The 18,627-nt window shown below is 47.0% G+C and overlaps 1 protein-coding gene across 1 annotated transcript; it reads left to right on the plus strand.

The window, feature by feature from the left end:
- Positions 1-4,508: 4,508 nt before the first annotated feature.
- LOC123124543 (NDR1/HIN1-like protein 1) lies at positions 4,509-5,434 on the plus strand. Its single transcript, XM_044545134.1, has one exon. The coding sequence runs from the start codon at positions 4,562-4,564 to the stop codon at positions 5,177-5,179; it is 618 nt and encodes a 205-aa protein (XP_044401069.1). The 5' UTR covers positions 4,509-4,561; the 3' UTR covers positions 5,180-5,434.
- Positions 5,435-18,627: the final 13,193 nt, after the last annotated feature.

Below are 18,627 nucleotides of genomic sequence, written 5' to 3' on the forward strand. Positions count from 1 at the left end.
ATATATCTTAATGCTATGGTTGGGTTTTACCTTAATGAACGTTAGTAGTTGCGGATGCTTGCTAATAGTTCCAATCATAAGTGCATAGAATTCCAAGCCAGGGATGACATGCTAGCAGTGGCCTCTCCCACATAATACTTGCTATCGGTCTAGTAAAGTAGTCAATTGCTTAGGGACAATTTCGCAACTCCTACCACCACTTTTCCACACTCGCTATATTTACTTTTTTGTGTCTTTATCTAAACAGCCCCTAGTTTTAATTTACGTGCTCTTTATTATCTTACAAACCTATCCAACAGCACCTACAAAGTACTTCTAGTTTTATACTTGTTCTAGGTAAAGCGAACGTCAAGCGTGCGTAGAGTTGTATCGGTGGTCGATAGAACTTGAGGGAATATTTGTTCTACCTTTAGCTCCTCGTTGGGTTCGACACTCTTACTTATCGAAAGAGGCTACAATTGATCCCCTATACTTGTGGGTTATCAGTAGTCATTAACTGTTCCAGGCGTACCCTTCTTAGGAATCAGTGTTATCAATGAGGTATTAAGGCAGTTAATATTTATCTTTCCTTCCCAGAAATCCTGACACGGAGTATAAAAATCCTCCTTAATAATCTCCCAGCACACTTTCAGAAATTGGCCATTAAAACCGTCCGGCCCCGGAGCCCTATCAGCAGGTATGAGTTTGATGACCCTGTCAATTTCCTCAGTAGTAAAATGCTCAGATAATTCAGATAATCTAGGGTATTCTTGGATTAATTCAGATAATCCAGTGTAGTCGTACTCTTCACGATCCAATCCGATTTAGTGCCGAATGGATGGCAGCTCCGAGTTTAGCACACGTACGGCTTAGTGGCGTCCTCTCCTTCTTGATCCAGCAAGCGAGGGAGAGGAGGTATATGAGATCGAAACCAACATGACGGCGTGGTGGTGGAGCGGAACTGCAGCATGGATTCGCCAAGCGTCTGCGCGAGGTGGAAGAGGTGTAACAGGAGGGAGACTGGCAAGGGTGGAAGGGTGGTTGCCCCCAATGCCTCGCCGCCTTTATATAGGCCTCGAGGGGGCTAGTGGTTTGCCGTACAGGCCCCTAGGGTCGTTGGCCAAGGGGGGAGGAAGGAAATCCCTCCTTTCCTTCCCCGCCAATCGTTATACCTCTTTTTAGGGATCCTGAACTTATCCCTTTGGGATATAATACTATTCCTTTTAAGGGAGGATCTTGGTGCGCCTAGACCATGGGTGTGGGGGGGGGCTTTCCCCACTACCCACGTCCATGTGGGTCCCTGATAACCCACAAGTATAGGGATCAATCATAGTCCTTTCGATAAGTAAGAGTGTCGAACCCAACGAGGAGTAGACGGAAGTGACAAGCGGTTTTCAGCAAAGTATTTTCTGTAGGCACTGAAATTGTCGGTAACAGATAGTTTGATAGCAAGATAATTTGTAACGAGCAATAAGTAGTAATAGTAAAAAAGTGTAGCAAGGTAGCCCAATCCTTTTTATAGCAAAGGACAGGCCGAAACGATCTCTTATAATAAGCAAAGCATTCTTGAGGACACACGAGAATTTCGTCCAGTCACTTTCATCATGTTTGTTTGGTTCGTGTTCATTACTTCAATAAATTGATATGTGGGTGGACCGGTGCTTGGGTACTGTTCTTACTTGAACAAGCCACCCACTTATGATTAACCCCTCTCGCAAGCATTCGCAACTACGAAAGAAGAATTAAGATAAATCTAACCATAGCATTAAACATATGGATCCAAATCAGCCCCTTACGGAATAGCGCATAAATTAGGGTTTAGGCTTATGTCACTCTAGCAACCCATCATCTAATAATTACTCCACATGCATTCCCTTAGGCCCAAAAATGGTGAAGTGTCATGTATTCGACGTTCACATAACACCACTAAGGGAAACAACAACATACATATCTTTCAAAATATCGAACGAATACCAAATTCACATGATTACTTATGACAAGACTTCTCCCATGTCCTCAAGAACAAAAGTAACTACTCACAAATCATGTTCATGTTCAAGATGAGAGGGGTATTGAATAGCATAATGGATCTAACATTTAATCTTCCACCAAATAAACCAACTAGCATCAACTACAAGATGTAATCAACACTACTAGCAACCCACATGTACCAATCTGAGGTTTTGATACAAAGATTGAATACAAGAGATGAACTAGGGTTTTGAGATGAGACGGCGGGTGTTCTATTTCAACACACCAACAAAGTGGTCTAGAGGTTAACACCAACAGAGCACTGGTGTAACACATCCTATCATAGTGTAGCGGAGCACACTCCCTTCAAAGCCTTATATGGGTATCAACCTCGTCCACTTGGCATTTCAGCACATGCATCCACCAATTAATGAGTTACACGAGTTAGTCTCGGATAGAGCTATGATCTCCAAAAACATTTGAAGAGAGCGCAGGAGCGCATTAAACGACAAGCAGACAAACAATCAAAGTGAGCAATAGTTTGAGGTGGGGGGTCAAGTGTATTTGAAAGATGTAGCCGTATCTTTAGAATTCACTGGCTGCTCGCTGGAACCAGAAGCTGGCATTTAAGTTCTATGGACCTTACCAAGTATCGCAAAAAGTGGGTATGGTGTACTAGAAGCTTCAGCTTCCGGTTAATTCCAAGATTCACAATGTGATCCATGTTTCTCAATGGAAGAAACACCTATCACCTTCAACAATCGTTGAGAAAAATATGGGAGTCATAGTACCTCAAGAGATGTCTCTTCTCTGATCGCTACCTTCTTACAATCAAAGCCCATCCAACATGGCAGCAAACTCAAGCCCCAGATGAAGGTTCGTTGGTGCAACCGTCCAGACACTTAGGATACTTGGGAAGATGTGTTTGCTTTCGACGCTTGCTTCCCTACTCTCACGGCTTGGGGTCAAGCCGCGCCTGAAAGAGCGGGGAGTGTTATGTGGTGGCCCAGCCCAGGAAGGCGGCCCAAGGCTTCTGAACGCAACCGTGGGTTGGCCAGGGCTAGGAAGCAGGAGAAGCTAACTGGCGGGAGGAATATATAAGAGACAGAGAGGTGGTCGACAGAGGCAATGAAGAACAGAATATCAACTAGTTTTCCCCTTTTCCATTTCAAACTTGTATCCAAGTCCAGTTGATTGTTCCACTTGTATTGGATCTTCCGGTTTATATAAGTGCGTGCATAACACATAGCGTCTCCACACGGGAGCTCCTATAGCGACCCGAAGCAACCGAGGGGGGGAGGGGGACTGGGCATGCCCATTTGCTGGCACTGAAACGGCTCGGTGTAAAAATCCAGAAAATCAAAGCGCTTCCCATGGATCGAACGCGAGACCTCCAACTAGGATCCAGTGTGGCTAGCTAATCGAGTTGTTGAGCGTTTGCGATTGCTTGGCAACGTGAATCTTTAAGAACTAACTCTAGCGATAGATCCGAACATTTTTTTTTACATTTCTGAACAATTGTTCAAAAAGCGAAACATTTTTCTATATTCCGAACAAATTTTGAAAATATCAAACCATTTTTGCAATTGTGAACAACTTTTGAAGTTCTGAACATTTTGTTGAAAATGTGAACTAAATTTTCATATCTAGAACATTTTTTTGGAAAAAGTGAACAATTTTTAAAATTCTAAACAATATTTGAAAATGCAAACATTCTAACTTTATTTGAATGTATGAATGTTTTTTAGAATAAGCGAATATGTTTTGAAAACTAAATTTTATGAATTTCTGCTCATTTTCTAAAATAATTGAACAAAACATAAAAATAGGAACGTTTTTTAAATTTTGAAAATATAAACATTTTCTAAAATTTCTAACATTTTTTGAACACCTGTGCATTTTAAAATATAAACTTGAAAAAGAAAAAAGGAAAAGGAAAAAGAATGAAAAAAGAAAAAAGAAACAGAAAAGGAAAAGGACATGTCGTTTGGCTCAGTCGGGGGCGCCCCTGCCGATGCGAAGCGTGCTCTGCGACTCTGTCAGTAGGGTATCGCTGCAAAGCGTGGCCAACGCCCGTTGCGAGTTGGGCTTGCCCGCTGCGGTCCTGCCGCCCGGAGCTTGCGCGCTTCGGTGCTGTAGGTAGACGAGGTCAGTCATCTGCTCAAAATTACTGCTAGCACAACTCCAAACCCGTTCAACTCGCCAGCCGCTCCAGCTGCCTCGTCTCCCATGTGCCATCGCCTGACAGCAACGCTCGAGGCATACACAAAGACTTGTGGCATCCAGGTGCCCAAGTCTTCCCTAGGGTAAAGGGGACAAGAGTTGACACACGCGGTTTAACAGCCTGTTCCCCGGTGCTTCCGACGAGCCAAACGACATGTCCTTCCACCCATAAATAAACGGACTTCAACTACTACTACACTTGGTTAGTCAATGTCAATTGGTGATTATTAGGGAATCAATCACGTACGCGAAACATTTCCAACTCCAAGCTGGCAAGTTTGTTACGTATATAAAACACATCGGCCACTCGCATGAACGATCAGGACACCCGCCCTCTCCCTCCCCTCCCCTCCCCATCGAGCCGAGCCCCACCCACCCCGCCATCGCCATGTCCTGCTGCTGCGGCAGCCTCAAGTACTGCTGCAAGTTCTTCGGCGGCTTGCTCGGCGCCCTCTTCCCGATCGGCGTCATCATCCTCATCTACTGGGCCATCTTTCAGCCCCACCAAATCCGCGCCACCGTCGGCTCCGCCACGCTCACCGGCCTCACCGTCACCAATGCCTCCGTCGTATCCTACCGCCTCGCCGTCACCCTCGACATATACAACCCCAGCCTCCGCGTCGGCATCTACTACGACACGCTGGACGCCGAGCTCAGCTACCGCGGCGCATCGCTCGGCGGCCCCGCCGTTGGCGCTTCCACGGCGTCCCCGGCCGAGTTCTACCAGCGGAGGAAGAGCTGGGAGACGGTGAAGGTGGAGTTCGACGGGAGCAGTGGCGGCATCCTCCCCGGCGACGTTGCTGCGGAGCTGGAGAAGGAGATGGGTCGGGGGACGGTGAGCTTGGAGGTCGCCGTGGACGCGCGGGTGAGGTACAGGTTCAACACCATCAAGATTCGCCAGAAGCCCAATTTGTGGTGCTCGCTCACCATCCCGGTTAAGCCGGATCAGGGCCGCGGCGTCGGCGGCGCTCTTACCTCCGGCGACCGCTGTAGCGTCAAGTATTGATCACCACAATTACAATCGCTGTCGGTGAAGGAAGCTTGACTTGCGCACTTCCTTCGGTTTGCATCTTTTTCATGTTTCCTTTGGAGATTAGCGTGCTAGTTTCATCGGTTTGTGTTTTGTGTAAAGATTTGCATTATTTGGGATGGTGATCGTCCCCTGTATTATCACAGTTATCGAAACTTCGTTGCGTTCTTAAATTATTCATCTCGACAAGTGGTGTGGCAATGGTATAAACATGCTTCATACGCACGTTGTAAGGTCAACCCAAGGCGCCGACGCAAACAGTGCGAAATTTGTCTCCTTTTTGTCCTTTGGATTGGCAGTAGGGTGGCGTCCGTTGTTGGCCGTGCATGTCTGTAGCGTGTAAACTGACCGACCCATTTGATCCGTCTAGTCAAAAAAATTGTCAATTTTTCTTTATTTGGCATTCTATACATATAAATCAACTAGAGAAATAAAAATAAAACATTAACAAACAAGTCATATAGTTTTTGGCTCTACAGACAAGACAAGGAGGTCATCGGACGAAAGTGTAAGGTGGGCTGGAAGGTAGTCACCACACCGGAGCGCACCGGGGACTGGGCATCCACGACCTGGCCAATTCGCTCGTGCCCCGCGGCTCTGGTGGCTTTGGCTCTCCTGGACGCAGCCAGCCCGCCCGTGGGTAGGCACGAGCATCCCTTGCGACGCTATCGATCGCGCCCTGTTCACTGCCTGCACGGTGGTCACCATTGGCGGCGCCACAACGGCCTCCTTCTGGTCCTCCTCGTGGCACACCTAGTGGTTTTCGCCCAATCCATCAGAAAGAACAGATCAATCCGGGAGGCATTGCATCACGACAGATGGATTCTGGACCTTCGACATGGTGACCATGACAGTATCATGCATCTGGTGCTCCAACTGGCTAGGGAGATACGAAGCGACGGAATCACACTAGAAGAGGGGAGGGTGGACACGATCAGATGGACTCTTTGCAGCTCTGGACAGTACACCGCGCGCTCCGCCTACGATGCACAGTTTGGCGACCGCCCGGCACTCAACTTCAGAACATCAATCTGGAAGGTTTGGGCACCGGGCAAGATCAAAATGTTCCTTTGGCTACTCCACTTGGGCAGGCTCTGGTGCAACGGCAGACTACAGCGACGAGGCTGGGACAATAGCTACTTCTGTCAGTTGTGTGTGAGGAACCTCGAGACCTCGTCGCACCTCTTCTAGGAGTGCCCGTTCGCCATCGAGGCTTGGAACAAAGTGGCAACCTGGGTTGGTTGCAATGCCTTGGCACACACCATCTAGTGCATGGGCAAAACAACGGCCGAGCGCGTCTAGATGATCATCGACGGAGCAACTCCAGGCACAAGGAAGGGAACCAAATCGATGCTCTCCTTGGTCGCCTGACACATTTGGCTCGAGCGCAATGCGTGCACCTTCAGGGGGAAGACTCCAAGCGTGAGAAACATCACCGAAGCCTGCCGCCGGGACATGGAGCAATGGAGGATAGCCGGAGCAAAATGCATCGAGCACCCCTTCGGGGACATGCCATGAGAAATCGCGAACTGACTAAGTTGCTAGCTTAGGAGCCCGCTAAACTGGCAATGTACTTTTCTTTTTCACCCCATTGATCACTAGATCAACACTTGTTTTCCGCTCTCTTCCTGCTAATGAAATGAAAGCCAGTAATGGCCCTTTCAAAAAATATAGTTTTTACAACACAATAAAGAAAAAATCTCAGAACCTACAACCGAATGAATTTAAAAGTATAAGAAATACATGTTGGAAATATGCCCTAGAGGCAATAATAAATGGTTATTATTATATTTCTTTGTTCATGGTAATTGTCTATTATTCATGCTATAATTGTATTGTCCGGAAATCGTAATACATGTGTGAATACATAGACCACAACATGTCCCTAGTAAGCCTCTAGTTGACTAGCTCGTTGATCAACAGATAGTCATGGTTTCCTGACTATGGACATTGGATGTCATTGATAACGGGATCACATCATTAGGAGAATGATGTGATGGACAAGACCCAATCCTAAGCATAGCATAAAAGATCGTGTAGTTTCGTTTGCTAGAGCTTTTCCAATGTCAAGTATCTTTTCCTTAGACCATGAGATCATGCAACTCCCGGATACCGTAAGAGTGCTTTGGGTGTGCCAAACGTCACAACGTAACTGGGTGACTATAAAGGTGCACTACGGGTATCTCCGAAAGTGTCTGTTGGGTTGGCACGGATCGAGACTGGGATTTGTCACTCCGTGTGACGGAGAGGTATCTCTGGGCCCACTCGGTAATGCATCATCATAATGAGCTCAATGTGACTAAGGCGTTAGTCACGGGATCATGCATTGTGGTACGAGTAAAGAGACTTGCCGGTAACTAGATTGAACAAGGTATTGGGATACCGACGATCGAATCTCGGGCAAGTAACATACCGATTGACAAAGGGAATTAAATACGGATTGATTGAATCCTCGACACCGTGGTTCATCTGATGAGATCATCGTGGAACATGTGGGAGCCAACATGGGTATCCAGATCCCGCTGTTGGTTATTGACCGGAGAGGCGTCTCGGTCATGTCTGCATGTCTCCCGAACCCGTAGGGTCTACACACTTAAGGTCCGGTGACGCTAGGGTTGTAGAGATATATGTATGCGGAAACCCGAAAGTTGTTTGGAGTCCCGGATGAGATCCCGGACGTCACGAGAGGTTCCGGAATGGTCCGGAGGTGAAGAATTATATATAGGAAGTCAAGTTTCGGCCACCGGGAAAGTTTCGGGGGTTACCGGTATTGTACCGGGACCACCGGAAGGGTCCCGGGGGTCCACCGGGTGGGGCCACCTATCCCGGAGGGCCCCGTGGGCTGAAAGTGGAAGGGAACCAGCCCTTAGTGGGCTGGGGCGCCCCCCTTGGGCCCCCCTGCGCCTAGGGTTGGGAACCTTAGGGGGGAGCTTCCCCCTTGCCTTGGGGGGCAAGGCACCCCTTCCCCCCCACTTGCCCCCCCCTTTGGATCTCATCTCCAGGGCCGGCGCCCCCCCCAGGGGGCCTATATAAAGGGGGGGAGGGAGGGCAGCAACCTACAGCCTTGGGCGCCTCCCTCCTCCCCTGCAACACCTCTCTCTCTCTCGCAGAAGCTCGGCGAAGCCCTGCCGGAGACCCGCTACATCCACCACCACGCCGTCATGCTGTTGGATCTCCATCAACCTCTCCTTCCCCCTTGCTGGATCAAGAAGGAGGAGACGTCGCTGCACCGTACGTGTGTTGAACGCGGAGGTGCCGTCCGTTCGGCACTCGGTCATCGGTGATTTGGATCACGGCGAGTACGACTCCGTCATCCACGTTCATTGGAACGCTTCCGCTCGCGATCTACAAGGGTATGTAGATGCACTCCTTTCCCCTCGTTGCTAGTAGACTCCATAGATGCATCTTGGTGAGCGTAGGAAAATTTTAAATTATGCTACGATTCCCAACAGTGGCATCATGAGCCAGGCCTATGCGTAGTTACTATGCACGAGTAGAACACAAAGCAGTTGTGGGCGTTGAGTTTGCCAATTCTTCTTGCCGCTACTAGTCGTTTCTTGTTTCGGCGGCATTGTAGGATGAAGCGGCCCGGACCGACCTTACACGTACGCTTACGTGAGATAGGTTCCACCGACTGACATGCACTAGTTGCATAAGGTGGCTAGCGGGTGTCTGTCTCTCCTACTTTAGTCGGAACGGATTCGATGAAAAGGGTCCTTATGAAGGGTAAATAGAAATTGTCAAATCACGTTGTGGTCATACGTAGGTAAGAAAACGTTCTTGCTAGAAACCTACAAACCACGTAAAAACTTGCAACAACAATTAGAGGACGTCTAACTTGTTTTTGCAGCATATGCCTTGTGATGTGATATGGCCAGAATATGTGATGAATGATATATGTGATGTATGAGATTGATCATATTCTTGTAATAGGAATCACGACATGCATGTCGATGAGTATGACAACCGGCAGGAGCCATAGGAGTTGTCTTTATTATTTTGCATGACCCGCGTGTCATTGAATAACGCCATGTAAATTACTTTACTTTGTTGCTAAACGGTTAGCCATAGAAGTAGAAGTAATCGTTGGCGTGACGACTTCATGAAGACACAATGATGGAGATCATGATGATGGAGATCATGATGATGGAGATCATGGTGTCATGCCGGTGACGAAGATGATCATGGTGCCCCGAAGATGGAGATCAAAGGAGCATGATGATATTGGCCATATCATGTCACTATTTGATTGCATGTGATGTTTATCATGTTTTTGCCTCTTATTTGCTTAGAACGACGGTAGTAAGTAAGATGATCCCTTATAATAATTTCAAGAAAGTGTTCACCCTAACTGTACACCATTGTGAAGGTTCGTTGTTTCGAAGCACCACGTGATGATCGGGTGTGATAGATTCTAACGTTCGAATACAACGGGTGTTGACGAGCCTAGCATGTACAGACATGGCCTCGGAACACACGCAATACACTTAGGTTGACTTGACGAGCCTAGCATGTACAGACATGGCCTCGGAACACGGAGGACCGAAAGGTCGAGCATGAGTCATATAGAAGATACGATCAACATGGAGATGTTCACCGATGTTGACTAGTCCGTCTCACGTGATGATCGGACACGGCCTAGTTGAATTCGGATCATGTTTCACTTAGATGACTAGAGGGATGTCTATCTGAGTGGGAGTTCAAAAAAAATTGATTAGATGAACTTAATTATCATGAACTTAGTCTAAAATCTTTACACTATGTCTTGTAGATCAAATGGCCAACGTTGTCCTCAATTTCAACGCGTTCCTAGAGAAAACCAAGCTGAAAGATGATGGCAGCAACTATACGGACTGGGTCTGGAACCTGAGGATCATCCTCATAGTAGCCAAGAAAGATTATGTCTTAGAAGCACCGCTAGGTGAAGCACCAATCCCAGAGAACCAAGACGTTATGAACACTTGGCAATCACGTGCTGATGATTACTCCCTCGTTCAGTGCGGCATGCTTTACAGCTTAGAACCGGGTCTCCAAAAGCGTTTTGAGAAACATGGAGCATACGAGATGTTCGAGGAGCTGAAACTAGTTTTCCAAGCTCATGCCCGGGTCGAGAGATATGATGTCTCCGACAAGTTCTTCAGCTGTAAAATGGAGGAGAACAGTTCTGTTAGTGAGCACATACTCAGAATGTCTGGGTTGCATAACCGCTTGTCTCAGCTGGGAGTCAATCTCCCGGATGACGCGGTCATTGACAGAATCCTCCAGTCGCTTCCACCAAGCTACAAGAGCTTTGTGATGAACTACAATATGCAGGGGATGGAAAAGACCATTCCCGAGGTATATTCAATGCTGAAATCAGCGGAAGGGGAGATCAGAAAAGAACATCAAGTGTTGATGGTGAATAAAACCACTAAGTTCAAGAAGGGCAAGGGTAAGAAGAACTTCAAGAAGGACGGCAAGGGAGTTGCCGCGCCCGGTAAACCAGTTACTGGGAAGAAGTCAAAGAATGGACCCAAGCCCGAGACTGAGTGCTTTTATTGCAAGGGAAGTGGTCACTGGAAGCGGAACTGCCCCAAATACTTAGCGGACAAGAAGAAGGCCGGCAACACCCAAGGTATATGTGATATACAAGTAATTGATGTGTACCTTACCAGTACTCGTAGTAGCTCCTGGGTATTTGATACCGGTGCGGTTGCTCGTATTTGTAACTCAAAACAGGAACTACGGAATAAACGGAGACTGGCAAAGGACGAGGTGACGATGCGCGTCGGGAATGGTTCCAAGGTCGATGTGATCGCCGTCGGCATGCTACCTCTGCATCTACCCACGGGATTAGTTTTAAACCTCAATAATTGTTATTTAGTGCCAGCTTTGAGCATGAACATTGTATCTGGATCTCGTTTAATTCGAGATGGCTACTCATTTAAATCCGAGAATAATGGTTGTTCTATTTATTTGAGAGATATGTTTTATGGTCATGCCCCGCTGGTCAATGGTTTATTTTTGATGAATCTTGAACGTGATGTTACACATGTTCATAGTGTGAATACCAAAAGATGTAAAGTTGATAACGATAGTCCCACATACTTGTGGCACTGCCGCCTTGGTCACATTGGTGTCAAGCGCATGAAGAAGCTCCATGCAGATGGACTTTTGGAGTCTCTTGATTACGAATCATTTGACACGTGCGAACCATGCCTCATGGGTAAGATGACCAAGACTCCGTTCTCCGGAACAATGGAGCGAGCAACCAACTTATTGGAAATCATACATACCGATGTGTGCGGTCTAATGAGTGTTGAGGCTCGCGGAGGATATCGTTATGTTCTCACTCTCACTAATGATTTAAGTAGATATGGGTATGTCTACCTAATGAAACACAAGTCTGAAACCTTTGAAAAGTTCAAGGAATTTCAGAGTGAGGTTGAGAATCAACGTGACAGGAAAATAAAATTCTTACGATCAGATCGTGGTGGAGAATATTTAAGTCACGAGTTTGGTGCACACTTAAGGAAATGTGGAATAGTTTCACAACTCACGCCGCCTGGAACACCTCAGAGAAATGGTGTGTCCGAACGTCGTAATCGCACTCTATTAGATATGGTGCGATCTATGATGTCTCTTACCGATTTACCACTCTCATTTTGGGGTTATGCTTTAGAGACTGCCGCATTCACTTTAAATAGGGCTCCGTCGAAATCCGTTGAGACGACACCGTATGAATTATGGTTTGGGAAGAAACCTAAGCTGTCGTTTCTAAAAGTTTGGGGATGCGATGCTTATGTCAAGAAACTTCAACCTGAAAAGCTCGAACCCAAATCGGAAAAATGCGTCTTCATAGGATACCCTAAGGAAACCATTGGGTATACCTTCTACCTCAGATCCGAAGGCAAGATCTTCGTTGCCAAGAACGGGTCCTTTCTGGAGAAGGAGTTTCTCTCGAAAGAATTGAGTGGGAGGAAAGTGGAACTTGATGAGGTGATAGTCACCCCTTCCGAACCGGAAAGTAGCGCAGCGCGGGAAAATGTTCCTGTGGTGCCTACACCGACTGGGGAGGAAGTTAATGATGATGATCATGAAGCTTAGGATCAAGTTACTGAACTTCGTAGGTCCACAAGGACACGTTCCGCACCAGAGTGGTACGGCAACCCTGTCCTGGAAATCATGTTGTTAGACAACAGTGAACCTTCGAACTATGAAGAAGCGATGGTGGGCCCGGATTCCGACAAATGGCTAGAAGCCATGAAATCCGAGATAGAATCCATGTATGAAAACAAAGTATGGACTTTGACTGACTTGCCCGATGAGCGGCGAGCCATAGAAAACAAATGGATCTTTAAGAAGAAGACGGACGCAGATGGTAATGTGACCATCTACAAAGCTCGACTTGTCGCTAAGGGTTATCGACAAGTTCAAGGGGTTGACTACGATGAGACTTTCTCACCCGTAGCGAAGCTGAAGTCCATCCGAATCATGTTAGCAATTGCCGCATACTATGATTATGAGATATGGCAGATGGACGTCAAAACGGCATTTCTTAACGGCTTCCTTAAGGAAGAGTTGTATATGATGCAGCCGGAAGGTTTTGTCGATCCTAAGAATGCTAACAAAGTATGCAAGCTCCAACGCTCAATCTATGGGCTGGTGCAAGCATCTCGGAGTTGGAACATTCGCTTTGATGAGATGATCAAAGCGTTTGGGTTCACACAGACTTATGGAGAAGCCTGTGTTTACAAGAAAGTGAGTGGGAGCTCTGTAGCATTTCTCATATTATATGTGGATGACATACTATTGATGGGAAATGATATAGAATTCTTGGAGAGTATAAAGGCCTATTTGAATAAGTGTTTTTCAATGAAGGACCTTGGAGAAGCTGCTTATATATTAGGCATCAAGATCTATAGAGATAGATCAAGACGCCTCATTGGTCTTTCACAGAGTACATACCTTGACAAGATATTGAAGAAGTTCAATATGGATCAGTCCAAGAAGGGGTTCTTGCCTGTATTGCAAGGTGTGAAGTTGAGCACGGCTCAATGCCCGACCACGGCAGAAGATATAGAAGAGATGAGTGTCATCCCCTATGCCTCGGCCATAGGGTCTATTATGTATGCCATGCTGTGTACCAGACCTGATGTAAACCTTGCCGTAAGTTTGGTAGGAAGGTACCAAAGTAATCCCGGCAAGGAACACTGGACAGCGGTCAATAATATCCTGAAGTACCTGAAGAGGACTAAGGATATGTTTCTCGTTTATGGAGGTGACGAAGAGCTCGTCGTAAAGGGTTACGTCGACGCTAGCTTCGACACAGATCTGGATGACTCGAAGTCATAGACCGGATACGTGTATATTTTGAATGGAGGAGCAGTAAGCTGGTGCAGTTGCAAGCAAAGCGTCGTGGCGGGATCTACATGTGAAGCGGAGTACATGGCAGCCTCGGAGGCAGCACAGGAAGCAGTCTGGATGAAGGAGTTCATTACCGACCTAGGGGTGATTCCAAATGCGTCGGGCCCAATGACTCTCTTCTGTGACAACACTGGAGCTATTGCCCTTGCGAAGGAGCCCAGGTTTCACAGGAAGACCAGGCATATCAAGCGTCGCTTCAACTCCATTCGTGAAAGTGTTCAAAATGGAGACATAGATATTTGTAAAGTACATACGGACCTGAATGTAGCAGATCCGTTGACTAAACCTCTCCCTAGGGCAAAACATGATCAACACCAGGACGCAATGGGTGTTCGATTCATCACAATGTAACTAGATTATTGACTCTAGTGCAAGTGGGAGACTGTTGGAAATATGCCCTAGAGGCAATAATAAATGGTTATTATTATATTTCTTTGTTCATGGTAATTGTCTATTATTCATGCTATAATTGTATTGTCCGGAAATCGTAATACATGGGTGAATACATAGACCACAACGTGTCCCTAGTAAGCCTCTAGTTGACTAGCTCGTTGATCAACAGATAGTCATGGTTTCCTGACTATGGACATTGGATGTCATTGATAATGGGATCACATCATTAGGAGAATGATGTGATGGACAAGACCCAATCCTAAGCATAGCATAAAAGATCGTGTAGTATCGTTTGCTAGAGCTTTTCCAATGTCAAGTATCTTTTCCTTAGACCATGAGATCGTGCAACTCCCGGATACCGTAAGAGTGCTTTGGGTGTGCCAAACGTCACAACGTAACTGGGTGACTATAAAGGTGCACTACGGGTATCTCCGAAAGTGTCTGTTGGGTTGGCACGGATCGAGACTGGGATTTGTCACTCCGTGTGACGGAGAGGTATCTCTGGGCCCACTCGGTAATGCATCATCATAATGAGCTCAATGTGACTAAGGCGTTAGTCACGGGATCATGCATTGCGGTACGAGTAAAGAGACTTGCCGGTAACGAGATTGAACAAGGTATTGGGATACCGACGATCGAATCTCGGGCAAGTAACATACCGATTGACAAAGGGAATTGAATACGGATTGATTGAATCCTCGACACCGTGGTTCATCCGATGAGATCATCGTGGAACATGTGGGAGCCAACATGGGTATCCAGATCCCGCTGTTGGTTATTGACCGGAGAGGCGTCTCGGTCATGTCTGCATGTCTCCCGAACCCGTAGGGTCTACACACTTAAGGTCCGGTGACGCTAGGGTTGTAGAGATATATGTATGCGGAAACCCGAAAGTTGTTCGGAGTCCCGGATGAGATCCCGGACGTCACGAGAGGTTCCGGAATGGTCCGGAGGTGAAGAATTATATATATGAAGTCAAGTTTCGGCCACCGGGAAAGTTTCGGGGGTTACCGGTATTGTACCGGGACCACCGGAAGGGTCCCGGGGGTCCACCGGGTGGGGACACCTATCCCGGAGGGCCCCGTGGGCTGAAAGTGGAAGGGAACCAGCCCTTAGTGGGCTGGGGCACCCCCCTTGGGCCTCCCCCCCTGCGCCTAGGGTTGGGAACCCTAGGGGGGAGCTTCCCCCTTGCCTTGGGGGCAAGGCACCCCTTCCCCCCCACTTGGCCGCCACCCCCCCCCTTTGGATCTCATCTCCAGGGCCGGCGCCTCCCCAGGGGGCCTATATAAAGGGGGGGAGGGAGGGCAGCAACCTACAGCCTTGGGCGCCTCCCTCCTCCCCTGCAACACCTCTCTCTCTCTCTCGCAGAAGCTCGGCGAAGCCCTGCCGGAGACCCGCTACATCCACCACCACGCCATCGTGCTGTTGGATCTCCATCAACCTCTCCTTCCCCCTTGCTGGATCAAGAAGGAGGAGACGTCGCTGCACCGTACGTGTGTTGAACGCGGAGGTGCCGTCCGTTCGGCACTCGGTCATCGGTGATTTGGATCACGGCGAGTACGACTCCGTCATCCACGTTCATTGGAACGCTTCCGCTCGCGATCTACAAGGGTATGTAGATGCACTCCTTTCCCCTCGTTGCTAGTAGACTCCATAGATGCATCTTGGTGAGCGTAGGAAAATTTTAAATTATGCTACGATTCCCAACAATACATTGAAAGAAAAAGAGTACATACATCTGTTGGTTTCCTATATGTGAGTCCACATATGCTCAACCAGATTATTTTGAAATTGTATATGAGTTGTCCAATTACACATTTCTTGATGAAACTTGGTGTACTATGCAAATGTTGTCACTCCATACTCAGGCTCAATGTTTTTACCCTGATAATCCCACCCTTGGTCAAAGAGGTTGTCGTCACGCTTATTCTCTAGGATCATGTTGTTCATGATCACACAAGCGGTCATGACCTCCCATAACCTTTGAGTGCTCCATGTTCTAACAGGGTGCCAAACAATAGTACATTGAGATTGGAGCACACCAAAAGTACGTTCCACATCCTTTCTAGCACACTCTTTCTTAGGCAAACCTAGCCCTCTTCTCTCCTACTGGATTAGAGATTGTCTTGACAATCGTAGACCACTGAGGATAGATATCATCAGCTAGCTAGTATCCCTTGTTGTATTGGTGGCCACTAATCTCAAAGTTGACCTCTGGAGACTTGCTTTCCGATAGCCTCGCTAACACTGGAGAGCGCTGAAGCACGTTGATATCATTGTGAGAACCTGAATGCCAAAAAAAGAGTGCCGAATCTCGAGAACTTGTGACGCCACAGCTTTCAAGTATGACCGTGCAAGATTTAACATGTCCCTTGTATTGCCCATGCCAAGTAAATGGATAGTTATTCCCCTTCTAATGCATACAATCTATGCTTCCAAGCATTCCCAAAAAAGCCTATTGATTCATTGATTGCTAACAATCAGGTTGTACCTGTAGCATTTGGTTCTCTCAAGTACTTTGGGCTAAACACTACAATCACAGGTTTGCATAACCTGTACAATGCCTCAAGGCATGTGGACTCACTCATGCGGACATACTCACTCAAAAGATCATCGGGAATTCCGTATATAAGCATCGAAACAGTTACAATACATTCTGGTAAGAGGAGAAGCCAACTTTTCCTAGGGCATCGGGCTTGCATTTGAAGTAATCATGATACGCCATCACTCCCTCTCGAGTACGGTTGAACACATGTCTCGACATACGGAAGCATCACCGAAAAATCTTGGCAAAGAATAGTGGGTCATTGAGCTCGAAATAATCATTGTAGAGTAAGCAATGGTCGCTTCCTACTCCCGTAGGAATTTTTGGGTTTTCCCCAAAGAGGATGGGTGATATAGCACATAAGCAAAGTATTTCCATCAGTTGAGAACCAAAGTATAATCGAACTAGTAGGAATCACCAAGCTAGCAAGGTAAACAGTGCCTGCACACAAACAAAAACAATACTTGCACCTAACATGGCAAGGGGGTTGTCGAGCCCCTTGTATTGCTAGTTACAAGATTCAAAGCAAACAAATAGATAATGGTACGACAAAAGTAAAGCAAAGAGTAAAAAACAATTTTGTACGAGTTTGTATCGATGGAAGAATAGACTCGGGTGCCATAGATTCAATAGAGGTATCTCTCTCGAAAAGAAGGCAAACATCACGATAACAAATTACAGTTCGGTGATTGACAAGAACATCAACGAGTATGACTATGATCATTCATGGCATAATCTCAGATAGGCATTATGCCCATAACAAGTAGACTGTTAATATGAATGCATCTTCTACTATTACTCCACCCCAAGACCGTTATGCAGCATGCATATTAAAGTATTAACTTTATAAGAAACAGATTAACACTTTAAGCCAAATGACGGAATGTAGTCAGGAAGAAATCTAGCAATAAGACAAAACCTTGTTGTGTGTTGGTGGGGGCAAATGATGTCAGAATGGCTTACCAGATCCGCATCGAAGCAATTATGGCTTACCATATGACAGGATGATGATAGAATGTAATAGAATGTAGACACGTCGGTTGATGCGGTGGCGGGGTCCAAGAGGCCGTCAATGGGTGGCGCCGACGATGGCAAAGAAGCCGTGGTGTGTTGGTGGGGGAGAATGGCATTGTTATGGCACCAACAAGTGGGCCAGAGGAGGACAAGGAGGACACCTTCGACATCCATTGCGTGTCCGCGAGGACGCAAATCTAGCCCAAATTTGGGCCCGAAATGGGTCCAAGCACGCAGCAAAACAGACAGTTATTTGTTTGCGTTGGCGCGTTAGGCCCCGATCTTTTTCTGCGCGGACCCAAATGGACGTGGGCGGAGGAAATGGTTCGACGCGCTAGAGTTGTCCTAAGAGCACGTTATGATTAGTGAGTATGCTACAACTCCATGTCTAAAACAACCACAGTGGTAGAGGCAGCGTCCAATCATTGTTGTTCCATCATCAGCGTCACGGAATCGCGTTAGTACACCCTCAACCTCGTCGTGGTCCATACGGGACACTTCGACCTCACCGAGCTCAAGTACCCCTCCTCCGAGCAAGAGGTTTGGGCTGCTTTCAAAACCCTGATTGCGGGAAAGGCGCGAGGTCCGAATAGTTTTACATCCGAGTTCATCCGTCAACACCCAGCACCGACCATCTTCATCAATACCAGTACGCCTCTTTCTTCCCCAACACCATGTTGGTCTATAACTTGTCTATGCCCTCTATGTTCCTCATTTCCATGTTTGAGTAATTACTAATTTTTGGGGAATAAAGTATGAACTCTAGTTGTATTGAGGTGAACGCAAACGCGAGATTTAAATTTCTATTTTCTATGTTTGAGTTAATAGCCTTCATGAATGTTCTGTAAGGGGTCCCTGACCATGTCCTTGACTAGGGGGTACCAACCTAGTTGGCCAATAATCCATGGGCCGAGGTTACGGCCCGCTGATCTCAACAAGGACTATGGAAGCCTCAAACCCAAGCGTGCTCAAGACGGACACTGTCGAAGACTTGTCATGTACTTCAAGGATAACTCCAACCGTCGGCGTGTTTATTCCTAATTGGCAACTGACCATATGTAACCCT

This window comes from Triticum aestivum, chromosome 5D (assembly GCF_018294505.1).
Source record: "Triticum aestivum cultivar Chinese Spring chromosome 5D, IWGSC CS RefSeq v2.1, whole genome shotgun sequence".
Lineage (NCBI taxonomy): Eukaryota > Viridiplantae > Streptophyta > Magnoliopsida > Poales > Poaceae > Triticum > Triticum aestivum.